The sequence below is a fragment of the Tursiops truncatus genome, chromosome X (genome assembly GCF_011762595.2).
Source record: "Tursiops truncatus isolate mTurTru1 chromosome X, mTurTru1.mat.Y, whole genome shotgun sequence".
NCBI classification, from domain to species: Eukaryota; Metazoa; Chordata; class Mammalia; order Artiodactyla; family Delphinidae; genus Tursiops; species Tursiops truncatus.
Window position 1 is genome coordinate 73003525 of NC_047055.1, and position 18497 is coordinate 73022021.

Sequence of the window (18497 nt, forward strand, 5' to 3'; positions counted from 1 at the left end):
CAAGTTCCCTGTTAGTTCTCAGGGGATCTGGGGTTGAAGACACCTGGGGCCTGAGGACCAGAAGGCCCACCTCTCATAAGCTTCCAATTGATCCACAGGCCTTGGAAATGGCAGAGCTGACATCTCGGATCTCCCAGCTGGAGATGGCCCGACAGAAAAAGGAGAGTGAGGCTGTGGAATGGCAGCAGAAGGTAAGATACCGTGCCCAGGACAAAGCAGTGTGGGATGGGGTATCATATGCATAGGCTCCAGTTCCTTAGATTCTTTTATTTATTTATTTATTTTTAAAGATAATACCTGGAAGTATCTTTTATTTTTTTTTTTTTATTTATTTTTTCCGGTACGTGGGCCTCTCACTGTTGTGGCCTCTCCCGTTGTGGAACACAGGCTCCGGATGTGCAGGCTCAGCGGCCATGGCTCACGGGCCCAGCCGCTCCGTGGCATGTGGGATCTTCCCAGACCGGGGCACGAACCCATGTCCCCTGCATTGGCAGGCAGACTCTCAACCACTGTACCACCAGGGAAGCCCCATTATTTTATATTTTATTTAAAAAATTATTTTATTTTTTTTAACATCTTCATTGGCGTATAATTGCTTTACAATGGTGTGTTAGTTTCTGCTGTACAACAAAGTGAATCAGCTGTATATATACATATATCCCCATATCTCCTCCTATTGCATCTCCCTCCCACCATCCCTATCCCACCCCTCTAGGTGGTCACAAAGCACCGAGCTGATCTCCCTGTGCTATGCGGCTGCTTCCCACTAGCTATCTATTTTACATTTGGTAGTGTACATATGTCCACGCCACTCTCTCACTTCTTCTCAGCTTACCGTTCCCTCTCCCCGTGTCCTCAAGTCCATTCTCTACGTCTGTGTCTTTATTCCTATTCTGCCCCTAGGTTCTTCAGAACCATTTCTTTTTATTCCATATATATGTGTTATCATACAGTATTTGTTTTTCTCTTTCTGACTTACTTCACTCTGTATGACAGACTCTAGGTCCATCCACCTCACTGCAAATAACTCAATTTCATTTCCTTTTATGGCTGAGTAATATTCCATTGTATATATGTGTCGCATCTTCTTTATCCATTCATTGGTCGATGGACACTTAGGTTGCTTCCATGTCCAGGCTATTGTAAATAGTGCTGCAGTGAACATTGTGGTACATGACTCTCTTTGAATTATGGTTTTCTCAGGGTATATGGTTTGCCCAGTGGTGGGATTGCTGGGTCATATGGTAGTTCTATTTAGTTTTTTAAGGAACCTCCATACTGTTCTCCATAGTGGCTGTATCAACTTACATTCCCACCAACAGTGCAAGAGGGTTCCCTTTTCTCCACACCCTCTTCAACATTTATTGTTTGCAGATTTTTTGATGATGGCCATTCTGACCGATGTGAGGATTTGGGTTTCTTCACGCTTCTATCCTTCCTTGACAGTGGGTATCATGGGAGAAGGAGCTCAAGCCTTTCTCAGATACTTCCCAGAATTCTCCAGTACCCCCAGGGAATTTGGTACTAGTAATAGGAATTACTCCTATTATACAGCTGAAGGAACTCAGGATCACTCAGGCAAAGTGACTTGGCCTACCTGGTGCCTGCTTTCTGCTGGGCCATTCTAGGCACACATAGGGATGCCGCAAGTTAGCCTGGTCTGACTGCCAGACCTTCTCTTTCTCTGTTACTGGGCAGGCTCAGATGGTACAAGAAGACTTGGAGAAGACCCGTGCAGAGCTGAAGACTGCCATGAGCACGCCTCATGTGGCAGAGCCTGCCGAGAATGAGCAGGATGAGCAGGATGAGAACGGTGCAGAGGCCAGCGCTGAACTGCGGGCTGATGCCATGGCCAAGGATCGCAGCGAGGAGGAACGTACCACTGAGGCAGAGAAGAATGAGCGTGTGCAGAAGCACCTGAAGGTATCAAGGCTGACCCAAAGGGTCATGGAGACCATGTGTATTGACTTAGTAGCCCATGGCCTTCCCTAGATCATCGGGGCACGGGAGCAGTAGAGGAGCCTGTCTCAGTGCTCTGTGGGAGCTTAAGCATTTCTCAATGAGAGCTTTAAGGGAGAGCACCTCTCACTTATTTTTTTAATTTTTAATTTTTATTTTTATAAATTTATTTATTTTATCTTTGGCTGTGTCGGGTCTTCATTGCTGCACGTGGGCTTTCTCTAGCTGTGGCACGCGGGCTTAGTTGCTCTGCGGCATGTGGGATCTTCCCGGACCAGGGCTTGAACCCGTGTCCCCTGCACTGTCAGGTGGATTCTTAACCACTGCGCCACCAGGGAAGTCCCAGCTCTCACTTATTAATCAGAGCCTGGACCGCCTCTTCCTTTTTTTTTGTTTTTTTGCTCCATCCTCCACCCATATTCCATTTACCTCATATTCAGAAAATACTTAGTTGTCACAATTCCTACTTGAATCTCTTTGGTGTATTGTTCTACTCTCAGGATTCTGTCATCAGTTGATCTGCTAAGTTGGTGTTCTGGTTTTGTTTTTTTTTTTATTATTCTTGCCCCACTGCAGTTCTAACAGAGCTGGAAATGGCTCTCAAAAAATGTGTGTGTCTGTGTTTGTGTGTATAAAGAGGGGGGCAGGGGTGGGGGAGTGAGAGAGAAAGGTGGTGGAGAGGGTGGGAGGAAGGTAAGAAGGAAATAAATCAGGAAGTACATCTGGTTAACGAGGGGAGGTAAAATGAGAGGAAGCCATTAACCCCTTATCCCCTTGCACCCTCACAGGCCCTCACTTCAGAGCTGGCCAATGCCCGTGATGAGTCCAAGAAGACTGCTAATGACATGATCCATGCTGAGAACATGCGACTGGGTCGAGACAAGTACAAGACCCTGCGCCAAATCCGGCAGGGCAATACTAAGCAGCGCATTGATGAGTTTGAGTCCATGTAATGGGCACCCAGCCTCTAGGGACCCCTCCTCCCTTCTTCCTTGCCCTCACACTCCTACACTCTTGCCTAACTCACACTGTGCTGGAGCCACTAACTAGAGCAGCCCAGGAGTCATGCCAAGCATTCAGTACAGCCATGGGACCAAACCTAGCCCCTCAGCCCTCACTCACTTCCCTAGGCAGAGAGATGGCCCACTATGGTGATGATGGGACCCTCTTTTTCTTCTATCCCAGGTGATCTAGCTTTCTAGAAGAGATCACTTTCTCAGCTCAGAGGCACTTCCCACTTGATTTGGGAAATACCCCCACATTTACTGTTGCTTTGCAGGAGTCAAGTGTAGTAGGTTGAAAACTAGCCCCCACCACTGCCTTCCTCTTCATGGTCCTGTGATTTGCAGAATTGGAACATCATAGGGTTTAGAGAAGGAGGCGGAGCCCTGGCTATATGCTCTAGGATGTCAACTGCCCTAGGATTAGGCCTCCCAGTGTCCATCCCTTCTAGAGTTATTTAGGCTTTGTAATGATTGGAGGCTAAAAAGATGTTCACTCATTCTTCTCTCTACCTCCCAGATTGGACCTGTTACAAACTTGGTCCCAGTAAACCTTGTCCCTGAGTTCAGGGACTTAGTTTCTCTTCAGGGTGATATGGGGGAGACAGTGCCTGCAAGAGGCTTCACCAACATCCTGGAAGGCCGTTGGCCATTCTGTTCAGACAAGATTGGGTAGAGGATCTGCCCCTATGCCTTATGGGAGCCTAGACTTGTTTCAAGTGAGCTCTATGGGCAGAGATATCCCTTATTATTCTGTGTTCCTCTTCCCCTCTTGGGATCTGCCCCTCCCCACTCCAATCCCCAAACCCCCTCCAAGTAGAACAGTAGGGATGGTTACCCCCAAACCCAGCCAGCCCCATCCAGGACTTTTGCTAAAGGGAGGAAATATTCACACGTGGCTTGAGTATTTTACCTGCCAGGGGTCCCAGACTACTTCTCCCTTCAGAGTTGGACCACAGCTCCTGCTTCAGGGCCATTAAGGCCTTGGTTTGGTGAGCCCTAGATCTTGATGTCAGTTGGCTCAATTGGTGAGTGGGTGGAAGAAGCTGAGTATGGTGAGAGAAGTTTGTGGCCTAGATCCTACAGTTTACACCTCTCCAAGGTGGTGATTTGGTCCTGCCTCTGTTTAATAAATCTCTAACCCAGGTCTTGCCACCAACTGTGCTATCCCTTGGAGCTGTAAACCAGAGAGCTGTTAGGGGCTCTGGCCTGATCCTTTTCACACTCCCACCTCTTTCTTTCAACCCAGGAGCAGCCTCCTCCTCCTCTCTGTCTCATGTGTGTTCTTTTTCTTTCCACCAGTATTATATATTTTAGTGGCCTCTAACTAAATATTGATTTCTGTGTTTCTTGCTAATGCACCCTTAGAAGATATTAGTGTTGGGACAGGATCATTTTGGCCTCATTCCCTTACCACCCCCTACACCTAGGAAGCATATACTATATTGTAAAAGAATATTTTGCCAGAAAAATTAATGTAGGAAGCTTTCAGTATTAGTGATATCACCTGTCACTATAGGTCATACAATCCTTTTTTAAGGTTCTTGGTATTTGGTTTTATTGTTCCTTTTTTTGCCTTCTCCTCAGAGTTCATTCCCCAAGGGGCCCTACTGTCCTTGCATGCAGTGCCCCTAGCCCAGAGCCCATGGCTTTGATCCCTCCCTCCCCTTGCCTCCTGCTTGACCTTGCGGAGTCTTATGTGCATTGCTGTGAATTATATTGACACTCTCTTGGTGATACGCCCTATATTGGCTAAATTCAAACCTGGAATTGTGGGGCAATCTAGCTGCCTTAAAGGTAGTACCCCCCCACCCCAGGGAAGCTGGGGAAAAAGGTTAGATTTTATATTCAGTTTTTTTGTGTGTGTATTTTTGGGGTTTTTAAAATTTGTTTTTGGAGGGGTTTATGCTTAACCAATGTTCTATTTCAGTGCCAATAAAATCTAGGAAGACTTCACTGTGACTTGATCTTTCTTTGTGGCATGAGTGGGTGGCTGTAAGATACTTCACTGTAATTTGCACTCTGTGGACCACTTTCCTATCCCTGGTCTCATTTCATTCTCACTTCAGTCCTATGGAGAGTGGATATGACTATCCTCGTTTTATAGAGGAGGGAATGGATTTGAAAAAGTAGAATAACTGCCCAAGGGCACAGGACTGTATGACTTAATAGCCTGTGTCCTTTCCGTAGCCCTAGGCCAATTTTTTCTGGTGTAGATGGGCCCTGCATTGACCATATGATGCTCCTGGGCTTGTTTGGCATTGGAGCTTTGGGGCTGCTTGTGGGGGGTGGTTTATATCTCTGGACTCCCCCTGGGGTGGTCAGGCCCTATCCTGCCTCTTTTCAGGAAGGCCTCCAGGCTTGCTCACCTACTGTCCTCACTTATTGCAGTGCCAGTGAAGGTCAGAGAAATTACCTTGAGCACTGTTGCAAAAGGTAATAGGGAGTGGAGTATGAAGTAAGAATGGAGAGTAGTATATGTATGTACAAAAGATGTTGTACTTTATGGTTTATAAAACATGGCAATTTTGTAGCCTAGATGTGGTTATCCCAGTTTTACAGGCGAGGAAACTGAGACCCAGATCAGCCTTCCGGGCCGTTTTGGACCTGGCATACTCTCACTTACCACCTCCCTTCTTGGTGAGCCAATACTTGCAAGGAAAAGTAAGTATGTATTCTGTGAGCTTTAAATCCTTACGACAACCCTTTGAGGCAGTGGCTCTCAAACTTGTCTGCATATTAGAATCTTAAAGATTCCAAAGCCTAGACCACATCCTCAGATCAAATTACAATCTCTAGTAGTGGGACACAGGTATCAATGTATTTAATGATTCCAAAGTGTAGGTTTCCAGCAGTTAAGGAAGTGGGGGGAAGCCATCTGAGAAGTAGATCTGGATATATAAGAGAGCAACATGAGAGATCCTTGCAGTGATACTCTGTCTTGACTGTGTCAATATTAATATCTTGGTTGTGATATTATACCATAGCTTACAAGGTATTACCATTGGTGGAAAGTGAATAAAGTATACATGAGATCTCTTTGTATTATTTGTCTTATAACTGCATGTGAATCTACAGTGATCTCAAAAGAAAAAGATTTAATTTTTAAAAGGGGTGGTGGTACTCCTGGGTACATATCCAAGAGCAATGAGTGCTTCTGTCCACCAAAAGACGTAGCAGTACTATTTGCAATAGCTCCAAATCTGAAAACAACACAAATATTCATCAACTAGAGAATGGACAAAACAATAGTATATTCATATAATGGTATATTGCTCAGCGGTAGAAATTAAAGAAAAAACAACTACTGACACTACAGTATGAATGAATCTCACAGGTAATATCTTGTACAGAAAAAAAAAGTAGACACAAAAGAGAACATATAATTCCATTTATGTCAAGTTCTAGAGCAGGCGTGGTTGTCTGGGGCTGGGATGCGAGGGATTGACTGGAAAGTGGCACAAGGAAACCTGAGGTCATGGAAATACAATTGGTTTGGGTGGTGGTTACAGGGTACAAACATGTAAAAATTCATCAAGATGTATATAAATTACAAATCCATATAAAAGAAAAGATAAAGGGGGGGCTCCCTCACTGCAAAAGTTTGAAAATATCTAGAATAATGGTTCTCAAATTTTACTGTCTATTGGAATCTCTGTGGGCTGCTTAAAACAGATTACTAGACTCCACCTCCAGAGTCTCTGATTCAGTGGGTCTAAAGTGGAACCTGAGAATTTGCATTGATGCTGCTGTTCCAGGGGCCACACTTTGAGAGCCACTGGAGTCCAGACTAGACAAATACTTTCCTGAGGAGAGATAAGAGACTTGTCTAAGGTCACACAAGCAGTCAGGCAGATAGGGGCCTAGAACTTGCTTCCTGACTCTTCGGTAGGCCTTCAAGGCCTAGGTCAGGCCTTCTCTGCCATCCAGGAGTAGTGCTCCATTGCTTGCTTTACTATATCCCTTAATTATAATATCTGATCAGGAAGGGACCAGAGAGATTTCTGGATCTAATCCTTTCTCCCCATTCTGTAGAGTGGGAAACTGAAGCTCAAGGATCCAAGGTACTTGTCCACAGTCACAATGGCAGGACTTAGCCTTGAACTATCTCCTGTATCTGCCCCAGACCTGTACACAGTCTACCATGGGGCACCCTTACTGCCTTAGCTGCTTTGTTTCCAATCTTCTTCCTAAAGATATCCCCCCATCCCACATTTACATATCTGTGCATAGTGATGTTTCTTGAAGCCTTTAGTCAAGATCTTAAGGAAATAGGCCACACTACTTCTAGATCATTTTTCTAGAGCTGAAATGGAGGGCTCCAAGCCTGTTGCTCTTTGAGAACATCCATTACCTTGCTTAGCTTAGGGAGCATTCATGACTCTTCAGAATTTGACTTGTCTTTTCTTCCACTATTCATCATCGTCTGTCTCCCCCCAGCACTTTACATTCTAGACATAGAGCCTTCCCAGCCCCTCAACATCTCAGATTTGCTCATGGCTTTGTAATAATAATTGTAATTATAATTAATGTTTACTAAGTGCTTACTGTATGTTGGACACTCTTCAATGTGCTTTATAGTTCTTCATGTTATTTTCACATCTCTGAGTCAAGGCCAATTATTACAGATGAGGAAACTAAGGCACAGAGAGGATAAATTGTCAAAGGTCACACAGCATGGAGTGACAGAGACAAGATTTAAATATTTCTTGGAGCCTTAAATTCAGAATGTCTAATAAGCAAATATATTCTCTATATTGTCACCCTACTCTGCTTATCCTCATCTGTTCCCCTCTCACTTGGTGGCACCACTATCTACTCATTTTTCCAAAATAAGAACCTGGATATTTTCCTTGACAATTCCCTCTCGTCTTACCATGTCCCTGTTCCCAGTCCTCCTGCCTTTAATACTGTTCCCTAAATAACTTTTTAATGCCACATCTCCTTACTCCTCCTCTGGTGCTGGGACGATTGCCATGGCTTCCTCACTAGATCTCCTGTATACCTTTCTACCCTCTGCTGCCAGCCACCTGCTAGAAACCCCTATACCCTTCTCATCTTCTTTGCTCAGATTCTCCTACCAGGTTGGTCCTGGTCCTTATTTTTGTTCCTTTAATATTCTAAGCTCATTCCAGTATCAAGGCCTTTAACTGTCCCGCTATCTGCAATGCTCTTCCAATGGCTGGCTCCTAATTGTTCAGGTCCCAATTCATGGAGTCCTTCCTTTCCTACCCTATCTAAATTAGTCCCCAACTCCCAACACATACACACCTACAATAAATAAAACATATGACTTCTTATATGACAGATACTGTTCTAAGCTCTTTATATATTAAATCATACTCATTATGCATCCATGAGGTAAATACTTTTATTACCTCATTATAGATGAGGAAGGAAACTAAGGCACAGAGAAATTAAACAGCTATAGAAGGTGTGGCCAAGATGGTGGAGTAGAAAGACCCTGAGCTCACCTCCTCCAATGGACACACCAAAATCAAAACTATTTACAGAGCAACTATCTAAGAGAATTATCTGAAGACTAGCAGAAAATATTTTCTACAACTAAAGATTTTTAAAAGGAACCAAAACAAGATGATTGGGAGGGGCAGGGACATGGTATAGTCAAGGCCCACACCTCCAGGTGTGCAACCCACAAATGGGAAGATAATGACAATTGCATAGGTTCTCCCCAAGGAGCAAGGGGTCTGAACCCCACATCAGGCTTCCCAGCCCAGGAGTCTTGCCCCAGGAAAGCAAACCTTCAGAACATCTGGCTTTGACACCAGCAGGGCTTGCATATCGGAGAGCCAGAGGAAACAGAGACTCTGCTATTAACAATTTTACATGCTCCAAGTCCCAGTGCAGAGGCAGTAATTTGAAAGGAGCCTGGGTCAGACACACTGATGATCTTAGAGAGCCTCCCAGAGAGAGAGAGAGAGAGAGAGAGAGAGCAATTGAGAATCTCCCTGGGGATGGAGATGCTGGCAGTAGCCATTTTGGGGAACTCATTTTACTGTGAGGACACTCATGCTGGCAAGCACTATTTTGGAGTTCTCCCTTTAATTTAACAAATGCCGGAGGCTTACTCACCACCAGTGGGCCAGCACTAACCCTGAGTCCCCTGGGCCCTGCAGCCAGCTGCACCAGGACCAGCCCTGCCTGCCAGTGAGCCAGTGGGCCAGTGACCATCACATAAGGCAGGGCCTGGCAGTCAACTGGGCTGGTGGCCATCTTCACCTACCAGCACAACCACAGTAGTAGGCCTTGCCACAGAGTAGGGCCCATGCAACCAACATGGAAGTTAGCACTAGAGAATATAGCTCTGGTCACCAGAGAAGAGTATGCTTCTGGGCCTCATAGGATGTCTCCTACATAAGGCCACTTCTCCAAGTCAGAAAATGTAACAGACCTACATAATACATAGAAATAAACAGAGAAAATTAGGCAAAATGAAGAGACAGAGTACTATCTTCCAAATGAAAGAACAAGAGGGCTTCCCTGGTGGCGCAGTGGTTGAGAGTCCGCCTGCCGATGCAGGGGACATGGGTTCGTGCCCCGGTCCGGGAGGATCCCACACGCCGCGGAGCAGCTGGGCCCGTGAGCCGTAGCCGCTGAGCCTGTGCGTCCAGAGCCTGTGCTCCACAGCGGGAGAGGCCACAACAGTGAGAGGCCCGTGTACCACAAAAAAAAAAAAAAACAAACAAGATATAACCTCAGAAAAAGAAAATAAATGGAGATAAGTAACCTACCCAAAAAGGAGTTCAAGATAACAATCATAAATGCTTAATGAACTTGGGAGAAGAATGAATGAACAGACAGAGAATTTTAACAAATAGAAAATATAGATAGAGAAAGAACCAAACATAGCTGAAGAATACAATAATTGAAATAAAAAATACACTAGAATGAATGAACAGTAGATTATAGGATACAGAAGAATGAATCAGCAAGCTGGAAGGCAAAGTAGTTGAAATTACCGAAGTTGAACAGAAAAAAGAAAAGTGAATTTTAAAAAATTAGGATAGTTTAAGACACCTCAGGGACAAAATAAAGCATACTAATTTTTGCATTATAGGGGTCACAGAAGGAGGAGAGAGAGAGAGAGAGAGAGAGAGACGAATGTACAGGGAACATATTGGAGACATCATAGCTGAAAACTTACCTAACTTGGGAAAGGAAACAGGCACCCAGGTCTAGAAAGCACAGAGTCCCAAACAGGCTCAACCCAAAGAGGACACCACCAAGACACATTAAAATGGCAAAGAGGGAGGTCAAGATGGTGGAGGAGTAGGAGGATATGGAGTTCATCTCTCCCCACAAATGCAGCAAGAATACATCTACATATGGAACTATTCTCACAGAGCACATGCTGAACACTAGCAGAGGACCTCAGACACCTAAAAGGTCAAGAAATATCCCCACATAACCAGGTAGGCCAAAAGAAAGAAGGGAAAAGGAAGAGGAAAGGAAGTGGGATGGGACCTGCACCCCTGGTTGGGGGAGAACTAAAGAAGAGGAGAAGTTTCTGCATCTGGGGAAGGCCCTTCACTGGTGAGGAGATCAGCTGGGACAGAAGGGGAGCTTCGGGGGCTTGGAGGAGAGCACAGCAACCGGTATGTGGCAGGCAAGACAGAGTAAGACCTACACAGATGGTCTGTGCCATCTAGCTCTGCACACCCTAGGCTGAGATGGGTGTCTGCCAGTGCACAAGGGGGATGGGTGCTGGAACGTGGGGTTTGGAGAGCAGACATGGGGAGGGGACTGCTGTTGGCTGTGAAGAGACAGCCTGAGGGGACGGGAGTAAGGAAATCTGCAAACAGGAGTGCTCATGGAAGAAGCCCGGACCACCAGAGAAGCAAAGCACCATTGTTGTGTGAGGTGCAAAGGGTGGGGCCACCATTGCAGCTTCTGCCCTCAGGTGCTGACCCCTGCCTCCATGGGCACTAGGGCGGGGCCCCGCAGGAGTAGGCTTACACGACCGACGCCTCCTCTGCCCCTCCCCACCTGGGCAACATGCTAGCTCCGATTTCTGCCTCTGCTCCCTCCTTCCTGGGCAGCCCGCTTGCCCCATCGCCTTTGCAGCTCCCTCCCACTTGACAAGCTTGTGTGCTCTGGTAGACTTTGGAGCAGATGCCAGTGGGTGGCCCACATGCAGAGGTGAGACTGAAACCACAGCTGAGTCCCAGAGGTGGTGTGACTAAGGAAGGAGAGCTGAAATCTCTCCTCCCACCAGTGTGAATGGTAGAGTTATAACTCTGCTAAAGGCTTCCTAAATTCAGCACCTGCACAACATCCGAACAGACAAGTGCTCCTGCAGCTGAGATGGGTCTGGCTTTAGCAGATGTGGGATTTGTGGGCATGTACACATGGGGGTTGGGTCAGGCCAGAATTTGAGCTACTTCAATAGCTCCCATAGCAGGTCCAGGTACATGATTACTGCAGTCCTGGGACCTGACCACAGTGATTCTGCACTGGTGGCCTGGTGAAAGAGTGCCTGAGAGACACCAGAGCCAATTGCCAGCATACCCATGGTGAAAGGACTGAGACCAGTCCCAACAACAGTGTACTTTGTGAGCCAGCACAATGGGTGAAAGGAGACACAACAGAGCACACACACAGTTGAACAGCTCCAGAGGAAGAATTCTCAGTGCCTTCTCTCCCAGTGGGAGTGCTCCAATCCCACCTACCTTGCAACGCAGATCAGAAACACAGTAAAGAAACAGAACTGGGGGCCACTACTCCAAAAACTAAGGAGAAGACACTGTCCCTGACAGGGCAGTGACAACCACACAGCAAAGGGGAGGCCCCACTCAATATCCAGGGTAGGCTCTGGTCACCAAGACACCAATCAAACACCCTATCAAGGGAAAAATGACCAGCACACACTGAGGAAAGAGGTGGCAGTCATCCATACTAAAAAGAGCCCTTGACCAAAAAAAAAAAAAAAAAAAATTAACCCCATGCAGATGCAGGCTACACAGGGACATTTCCTCTTGGAGAGCACACACAAGGCCTCATGTACAGTGGAACCCAGCAAAAAGCAGTACTTCCGTAGGAACACAGGTCTAGACCTACCTAGGGGTCTTGGAGCATCTCCTAGAGAGGCGGGGTTAGCTGTATGTAGCTCACTGTGGCGGCAAGGGGATAGGTAGTGGAGGCCCCAGGGAATATTAATCACTGTGAGCTCTCCCAGAGGTACCCACCTCTACACCAAGAGCTGGCCCCACCCAACAGACAGCAGGCTCCAGTGCTGGAACATCTCAGGCCAAACAACCAGCAAGACAGGAACACAGCCCCACCCATCAGCAGACAGGCTGCCTAAAGTTGTACTAAGCTCACAGACACCCCAAAACACAACCCTTGACATTGCCTTGCCAACCACAGGGACAAGACCTAGCTCCACTCACAGGAGGGGAGGCACCAGACCCTCCCACCAGGAAGCCTGCACAAGCCCCTAGACAAATCTCACCCACCAGGGGGCAGACAACAGAAGAAAGAGGATCTACGATTCTGCAGCCTGTGGAAAGGAGACCACAAACACAGTAAGCTAGACAAAATGAGAAGACAGAGAAATATGTTGCAGATGAACAAGCAAGATAAAAACCTATAAGAACAACTAAATGAAGAGGAGATAGGCAAACTACTTGAAAAATAATTCAGAGTAATGATAGTAAAGATGATCCAAGATCTCAGAAAAAGAATGGAGGCACAGATTGAGAAGATAATACAAGAAATGTTTAACAAAGACCTAGAAGAACAAACAAACAGAGATGAACAATAAAATAACTAAAATGAAAAATAAACTAGAAGGAATCAATAGCAGAATAACTGAGGCAGAACGGATACGTGAGCTGGAAGATGGAATGGTGGAAATCACTGCCACAGAAGAGAATTAAAAAAAAAGAATGAAAAGAAATGAGCACAGTCTCAGAGACCTCTGAGACAACTTTTAATGCACCAACATTCGAATTATAGAGATCCCAGAAGAAGAGAAAGAGAAAGTGTCTCAGAAAATATTTGAACAGACTGTAGTCTAAAACTTCCCTAATATGGAAATAGTCACCGAGATCCAGGAAACCCAGAGTGTCCCATACAGGATAAACCCAAGGAGGAACATGCTGAGACACATAATCAAACGAAAAAAATTAAATACAAAGAAAAAATATTAAAAGCAATAAGGGAAAAGCAACAGACACAATATAAGGGAATCTCCATAAGGCTATCAGCTGATTTTTCAGCAGAAACCCTGAAGACCAGAAGGGAGTGGCATGATATGTTTAAAGTGACGAAAGAGTCTCCTCACACAAGGGTTTCCTTCCGGAGGGGTTGGAGCTGTGGCAGACGGAGGCCTGGGGAGCCCATTCTCTGCCGCCTCCTTCTCTTCCTGAGGGCTCCCCGGTCCTCTTGCCCTCCAACGCTACCCAGATACATCAGAAATACATCTACAAGTGGAACAACTCCTACAGAACACCGACTGAATGCTGACAGAAGTCCTCAGAACTCCCAAAAGGCAAGAAAGCCCCCACGTACCTGGGTAGGACAAAAGAACAAAGAATAAACACAGACAAAAGAATAGGGATGGGACCTGCACCAGTGGGAGGGAGCCGTGAAGGAGGAAAGGTTTCCACACACTAGGAAGCCCCTTCATGGGCGGAGACTGCGGGTGGCAGAGGGGGGAAGCTACGGAGCCGTGGAGGAGAGTGCAGCCACCAGGGTGTGGAGGGCAAAGTGGAGAGATTCCCGCACAGAGGATCAGTGGACCAGCACTACCAGCCCGAGAGGCTTGTCTGCTCACCCACCGGAACGGGCTGGGGCTGGGAGCTGAGGCTCGGGCTTTGGTCAGAGTACAGGGAGAGGACTGGGGTTGGCAGCGTGAACATAGCCTGAAGGGGTTAGTGCACCACGGCTAGCCGGGAGGGAGTTCGGGAAAAGTCTGGACCTGCCGGAGAGGCAAGAGACTTTTTCTTCCCTCTTTGTTTCCTGGTGGGTGAGGACAGGGGATTAAGAGCGCTGCTTAAAGGAGCTCCAGAGACGGGTGTGAGTCGTGGCTAACAGCACGGACCACAGAGACGACCATGAGACGCTAAGGCTGCTGCTGCCGCCACCAAGAAGCCTCTGTGCGAGCACAGGTCACTCTCCACACCTCCCTTCCGGGGAGCCTGTGCAGCCCGCCACTGCCAGGGTCCCGGTATCCAGGGACAACTTCCTTGGGAGAACGCACGGCTCGTCTCAGGCTGGTGCAACATCCCGCCGGCCTCTGCCGCCGCAGGCTCAACCCGCATCTGCACCCCTCCCTCCCCCCAGACTGAGTGAGCCAGAGCCCCCGAATCAGCTGCTTCTTTAACCCCTTCCTGTCTGAGCGAAGAACAGACGCCCTCTGATGACCTAACGCAGAAGCGGGGTCAAATCCAAAGGTGAGCCCTGGGAACTGTCTGAACAAAGAAGAGAAAGAGAAATCCCTCCCAGCAGCCTCAGGAGCAGCAGATTAAATCTCCACAATCAACTTGATGTACCCTGCATCTGTGGAATACCTGAATAGACAACGAATCATACCAAATTGAGTAGGTGGACTTTGAGAGCAAGATTTATGATCTTTTCCCCTTTTCCTCTTTCTGTGAGAGTGTATGTGTATGCTTCTGTGTGAGATTTTGTCTGTATAGCTTTGCTTTCACCATTTGTCCTAGGGTTCTATCCATCCATTTTTGTGGGTTTTTTTTTTCTTTTAAAAAATTTTTTTCTTAATAATTATTTTTTATTTTAATAACTTTATTTTATCCTCTTTCTTTCGTTCTTTCTTTCTTTCTTTCTTTCTTTCTTTCTCATTTTTCTCCCTTTTATTGTGAGTGGTGTGGATGAAAGTCTCTTGGTGCTCCAGCCAGGAGTCAGTGCTGTGCCTCTGAGGTCGAGAGCCAACTTCAGGACACTGGTCCACAAGAGACCTCCCAGCTCCACATAATATCAAACAGTGAAAATCTCCCAGAGATCTCCATCACAAAACCAGCACACAGCTTCACTCAACGACCAGCAAGCTACAGTGCTGGACACCCTATGCCAAACAACTAGAAAGACAGGAACACAACCCCACCCATTAGCAGAGAGGCTGCCTAAAATCATAATAAGTCCACAGATACCCCTAAACATACCACCAGACGTGGATCTGCCCACCAGAAAGACAAGATCCAGTCTCATCCATCAGAACACAGGCACTAGTCCCCTCCACCAGGAAGCCTACACAACCCACTGAACCAACCTGAGCCACTGGGGACAGACACCAAAAACAACGGGAACTACGAACCTGCAGCCTGCAGAAAGGAGACCTCAAACACAGTACAATAAGCAACATGAGAAGACAGAAAAACACACAGCAGATGAAGGAGCAAGATAAAAACCCACAAAACCTAACAAATGAAGAGGAAATAGGCAGTCTACCTGAAAAAGAATTCAGAAAAATGATAGTAAAGATGATCCAAAATCTTGGAAATAGAATAGACAAAATGCAAGAAACATTTTACAAGCACCTAGAAGAACTAAAGATGAAACAAACAATGATGAACAGCACAATAAATGAAATGAAAAATACTCTAGATGGGATCAATAGTAGAATAACTGAGGCAGAAAAACGGATAAGTCACCTGGAAGATAAAATAGTGGAAATAACTACTGCAGAGCAGAATAAAGAAAAAAGAATGAAAAGAACCGAGGACAGTTTCAGAGACATCTGGGACAACATTAAACGCACCAACATTTGAATTATAGGGGTTCCAGAAGAAGAAGAGAAAAAGAAAGTGACTGAGAAAATATTTGAAGAGATTATAGTTGAAAACTTCCCTAATATGGGAAAGGAAATAGTTAACTAAGTCCAGGAAGCACAGAGAGTTCCATACAGGACAAATCAAAGGAGAAACATGCCAAGACACATACTAATCAAACTGTCAAAAATTAAATACAAAGAAAACATATTAAAAGCAGCAAGGGAAAAACAACAAATAACACACAAAGGAATCCCCATAAGGTTAACAACTGATCTTTCAGCAGAAACTCTGCCAACCAGAAGGGACTGGCAGGACATATTTAAAGTGATGAAGGAGAGAATACTACAACCAAGATTACTCTACTCAGCAAGAATCTCATTCAGATTTCATGGAGAAATTAAAACCTTTACAGACAAGCAAAAGCTGAGAGAGTTCAGCACCACCAAACCAGCTTTACAACAAATGCTAAAGGAACTTCTCTAGGCAAGAAACACAAGAGAAGGAAAAGACCTTCAATAACAAATCCAAAACAATTAGGAAAATGGAAATAGGAACATACATATCGATAATTACCTTAACTGTAAATGGCTTAAATGCTCCCACCAAAAGACACAGACTGGCTGAATGGATACAAAAAGAAGATTCATATATATGCTGTCTACAAGAGACCAACTTAAGACTTAGAGACACATACAGACTGAAAGTAAGGGGATGGAAAAAGATATTCCATGCAAATGGAAACCAAAGGAAAGCTGGAGTAGCAATTCTCATATCAGACAAAATAGACTTTAAAATAAAGACTATTAGAAGAGACAAAGAAGGACACTACATAATGATAAAGGGATCAATCCAAGAAGAAGACATAAAAGTTGTAAATATTTATGCACCAAACATAGGAGCACCATAATACATCAGGCAAATACTAACAGCCATAAAAGGGGAAATCAACAGTAACACATTCATAGTAGGGGACTTTAACACCTCACTTTCACCAATGGACAGATCATCCAAAATGAAAATAAATAAGGAAACACAAGCTTTAAATGTACATTAAATGAGATGGACTTAATTGATATTTATAGGACATTCCACCCAAAAACAACAGAATACACATTTTTCTCAAGTGCTCATGGAACATTCTCCAGGATAGATCATATCTTGGGTCATAAATCAAGCCTTGGTAAATATAAGAAAATTGAAATTGTATCAAGTATCTTTTCTGACCACAACGCTCTGAGACTAGATATCAATTAGAGGAAAGGATCTGTAAAAATACAAACACATGGAGGCTAAACCATACACTACTTAATAACGAAGTGATCACTGAAGAAATCAAAGAGGAAATAAAAAAATACCTAGAAACAAATGACAATGGAGACACGACGACCCAAAACCTATGGGATGCAGGAAAAGCAGTTCTAAGAGGGGAGTTTATAGCAATACAATCGTACCTTAAGAAACAGGAATCTCGAATAAACAACATAATCTTGCACCTCAAGCAATTAGAGAAAGAAGAAAAAAACGCCCCAAACTTAGCAAAAGGAAAGAAATCATAAAGATAAGAAATAAATGAAAAAGAATTGAAGGAAACAATAGCAAAGATCAATAAAACTGAAAGCTGGTTCTTTGAGAAAATAAACAAAATTGATAAACCATTAGCCAGAATCACCACGAGAAAAAGGGAGAAGACTCAAATCAATAGAATTAGAAATGAAAAAGGAGAAGTAAGAACTGACACTGCAGAAATACAAAAGATCATGAGAGATTACTACAAGCAACTCTATGCCAATAAAATGGACAACCTGGAAGAAATGAACAAATTTTTAGAAATGCACAAACTGCCAGGACTGAATCATGAAGAAATAGAAAATATGAACAGACCAATCACAAGCACTGAACTTGAGAATGTGATTAGAAATCTTCCAACAAACAAAAGCCCAGGATCATAGAGATTCACAGGAGAAATCTATCAAACATTTAGAGAAGAGCTAACACCTATCCTTCCCAAACTCTTCCAAAATATAGCAGAGGGAGGAACACTCCCAAACTCATTCTATGAGGCCACCATCACCCTGATACCAAAACAAAGCAAGGATGTCACAAAGAGCGAAAACTACAGGCCAATATCACTGATGAACATAGATGCAAAAATCTTAAAAAAAAATAGTTGCAAACAGAATCCAACAGCACATTGAAAGGATCATACGCCATGATCAAATGGGGTTTATTCCAGGAATGCAAGGATTCTTCAATATATGCAAATCAATCAACCATATTAACACCATATTAACAAATTAAAGGAGAAAGACCATATGATCATCTCAACAGATGCAGAGAAAGCTTTCAACAAAATTCAACACCGATTTATGATAAAAGCCCTGCAGAAGTAGGCATAGAGGGAACTTTCCTCAACATACTAAAGGCCATATATGACAAACCCACAGCCAACATCGTCCTCAACGATGAACAACTGAAAACATTTCCACTAAGATAAGGACCAAGACAAGGTTTTCCACTCTCACCACTTGTATTCAACATAGTTTTGGAAGTTTTAGCCACAGCAACAAGAGAAGAAAAGGAAATAAAGGAATCCATATTGGAAAAGAAGATGCAAGGCTGTCATTGTTTGCAGATGACATGATACTATACATAGAGAATCCTAAAGATGCTACCAGAAAACTACTAGAGCTAATTAGTGCATTTGGTAAAATAGCAGGCTACAAAATTAATGCACAGAAATCTCTGGCATTCCTATACAGTAATGATGAAAAAATTGGAAAGT

The 18497-nt window shown here is 44.7% G+C and overlaps 1 protein-coding gene across 1 annotated transcript in view; it reads left to right on the top strand.

The window, feature by feature from the left end:
- The window catches only part of MSN (moesin), a 67788-nt gene extending 62872 nt beyond the window's left edge, over window positions 1-4916 (top strand). Inside the window, exons 11-13 of the mRNA XM_019948987.3 lie at window positions 99-191; window positions 1699-1923; window positions 2748-4916. Coding sequence (XP_019804546.1) covers window positions 99-191; window positions 1699-1923; window positions 2748-2912 — 483 coding nt within the window. The 3' untranslated portion in view covers window positions 2913-4916. The remainder of the gene's footprint in view (window positions 1-98; window positions 192-1698; window positions 1924-2747) is intronic.
- Window positions 4917-18497: the final 13581 nt, after the last annotated feature.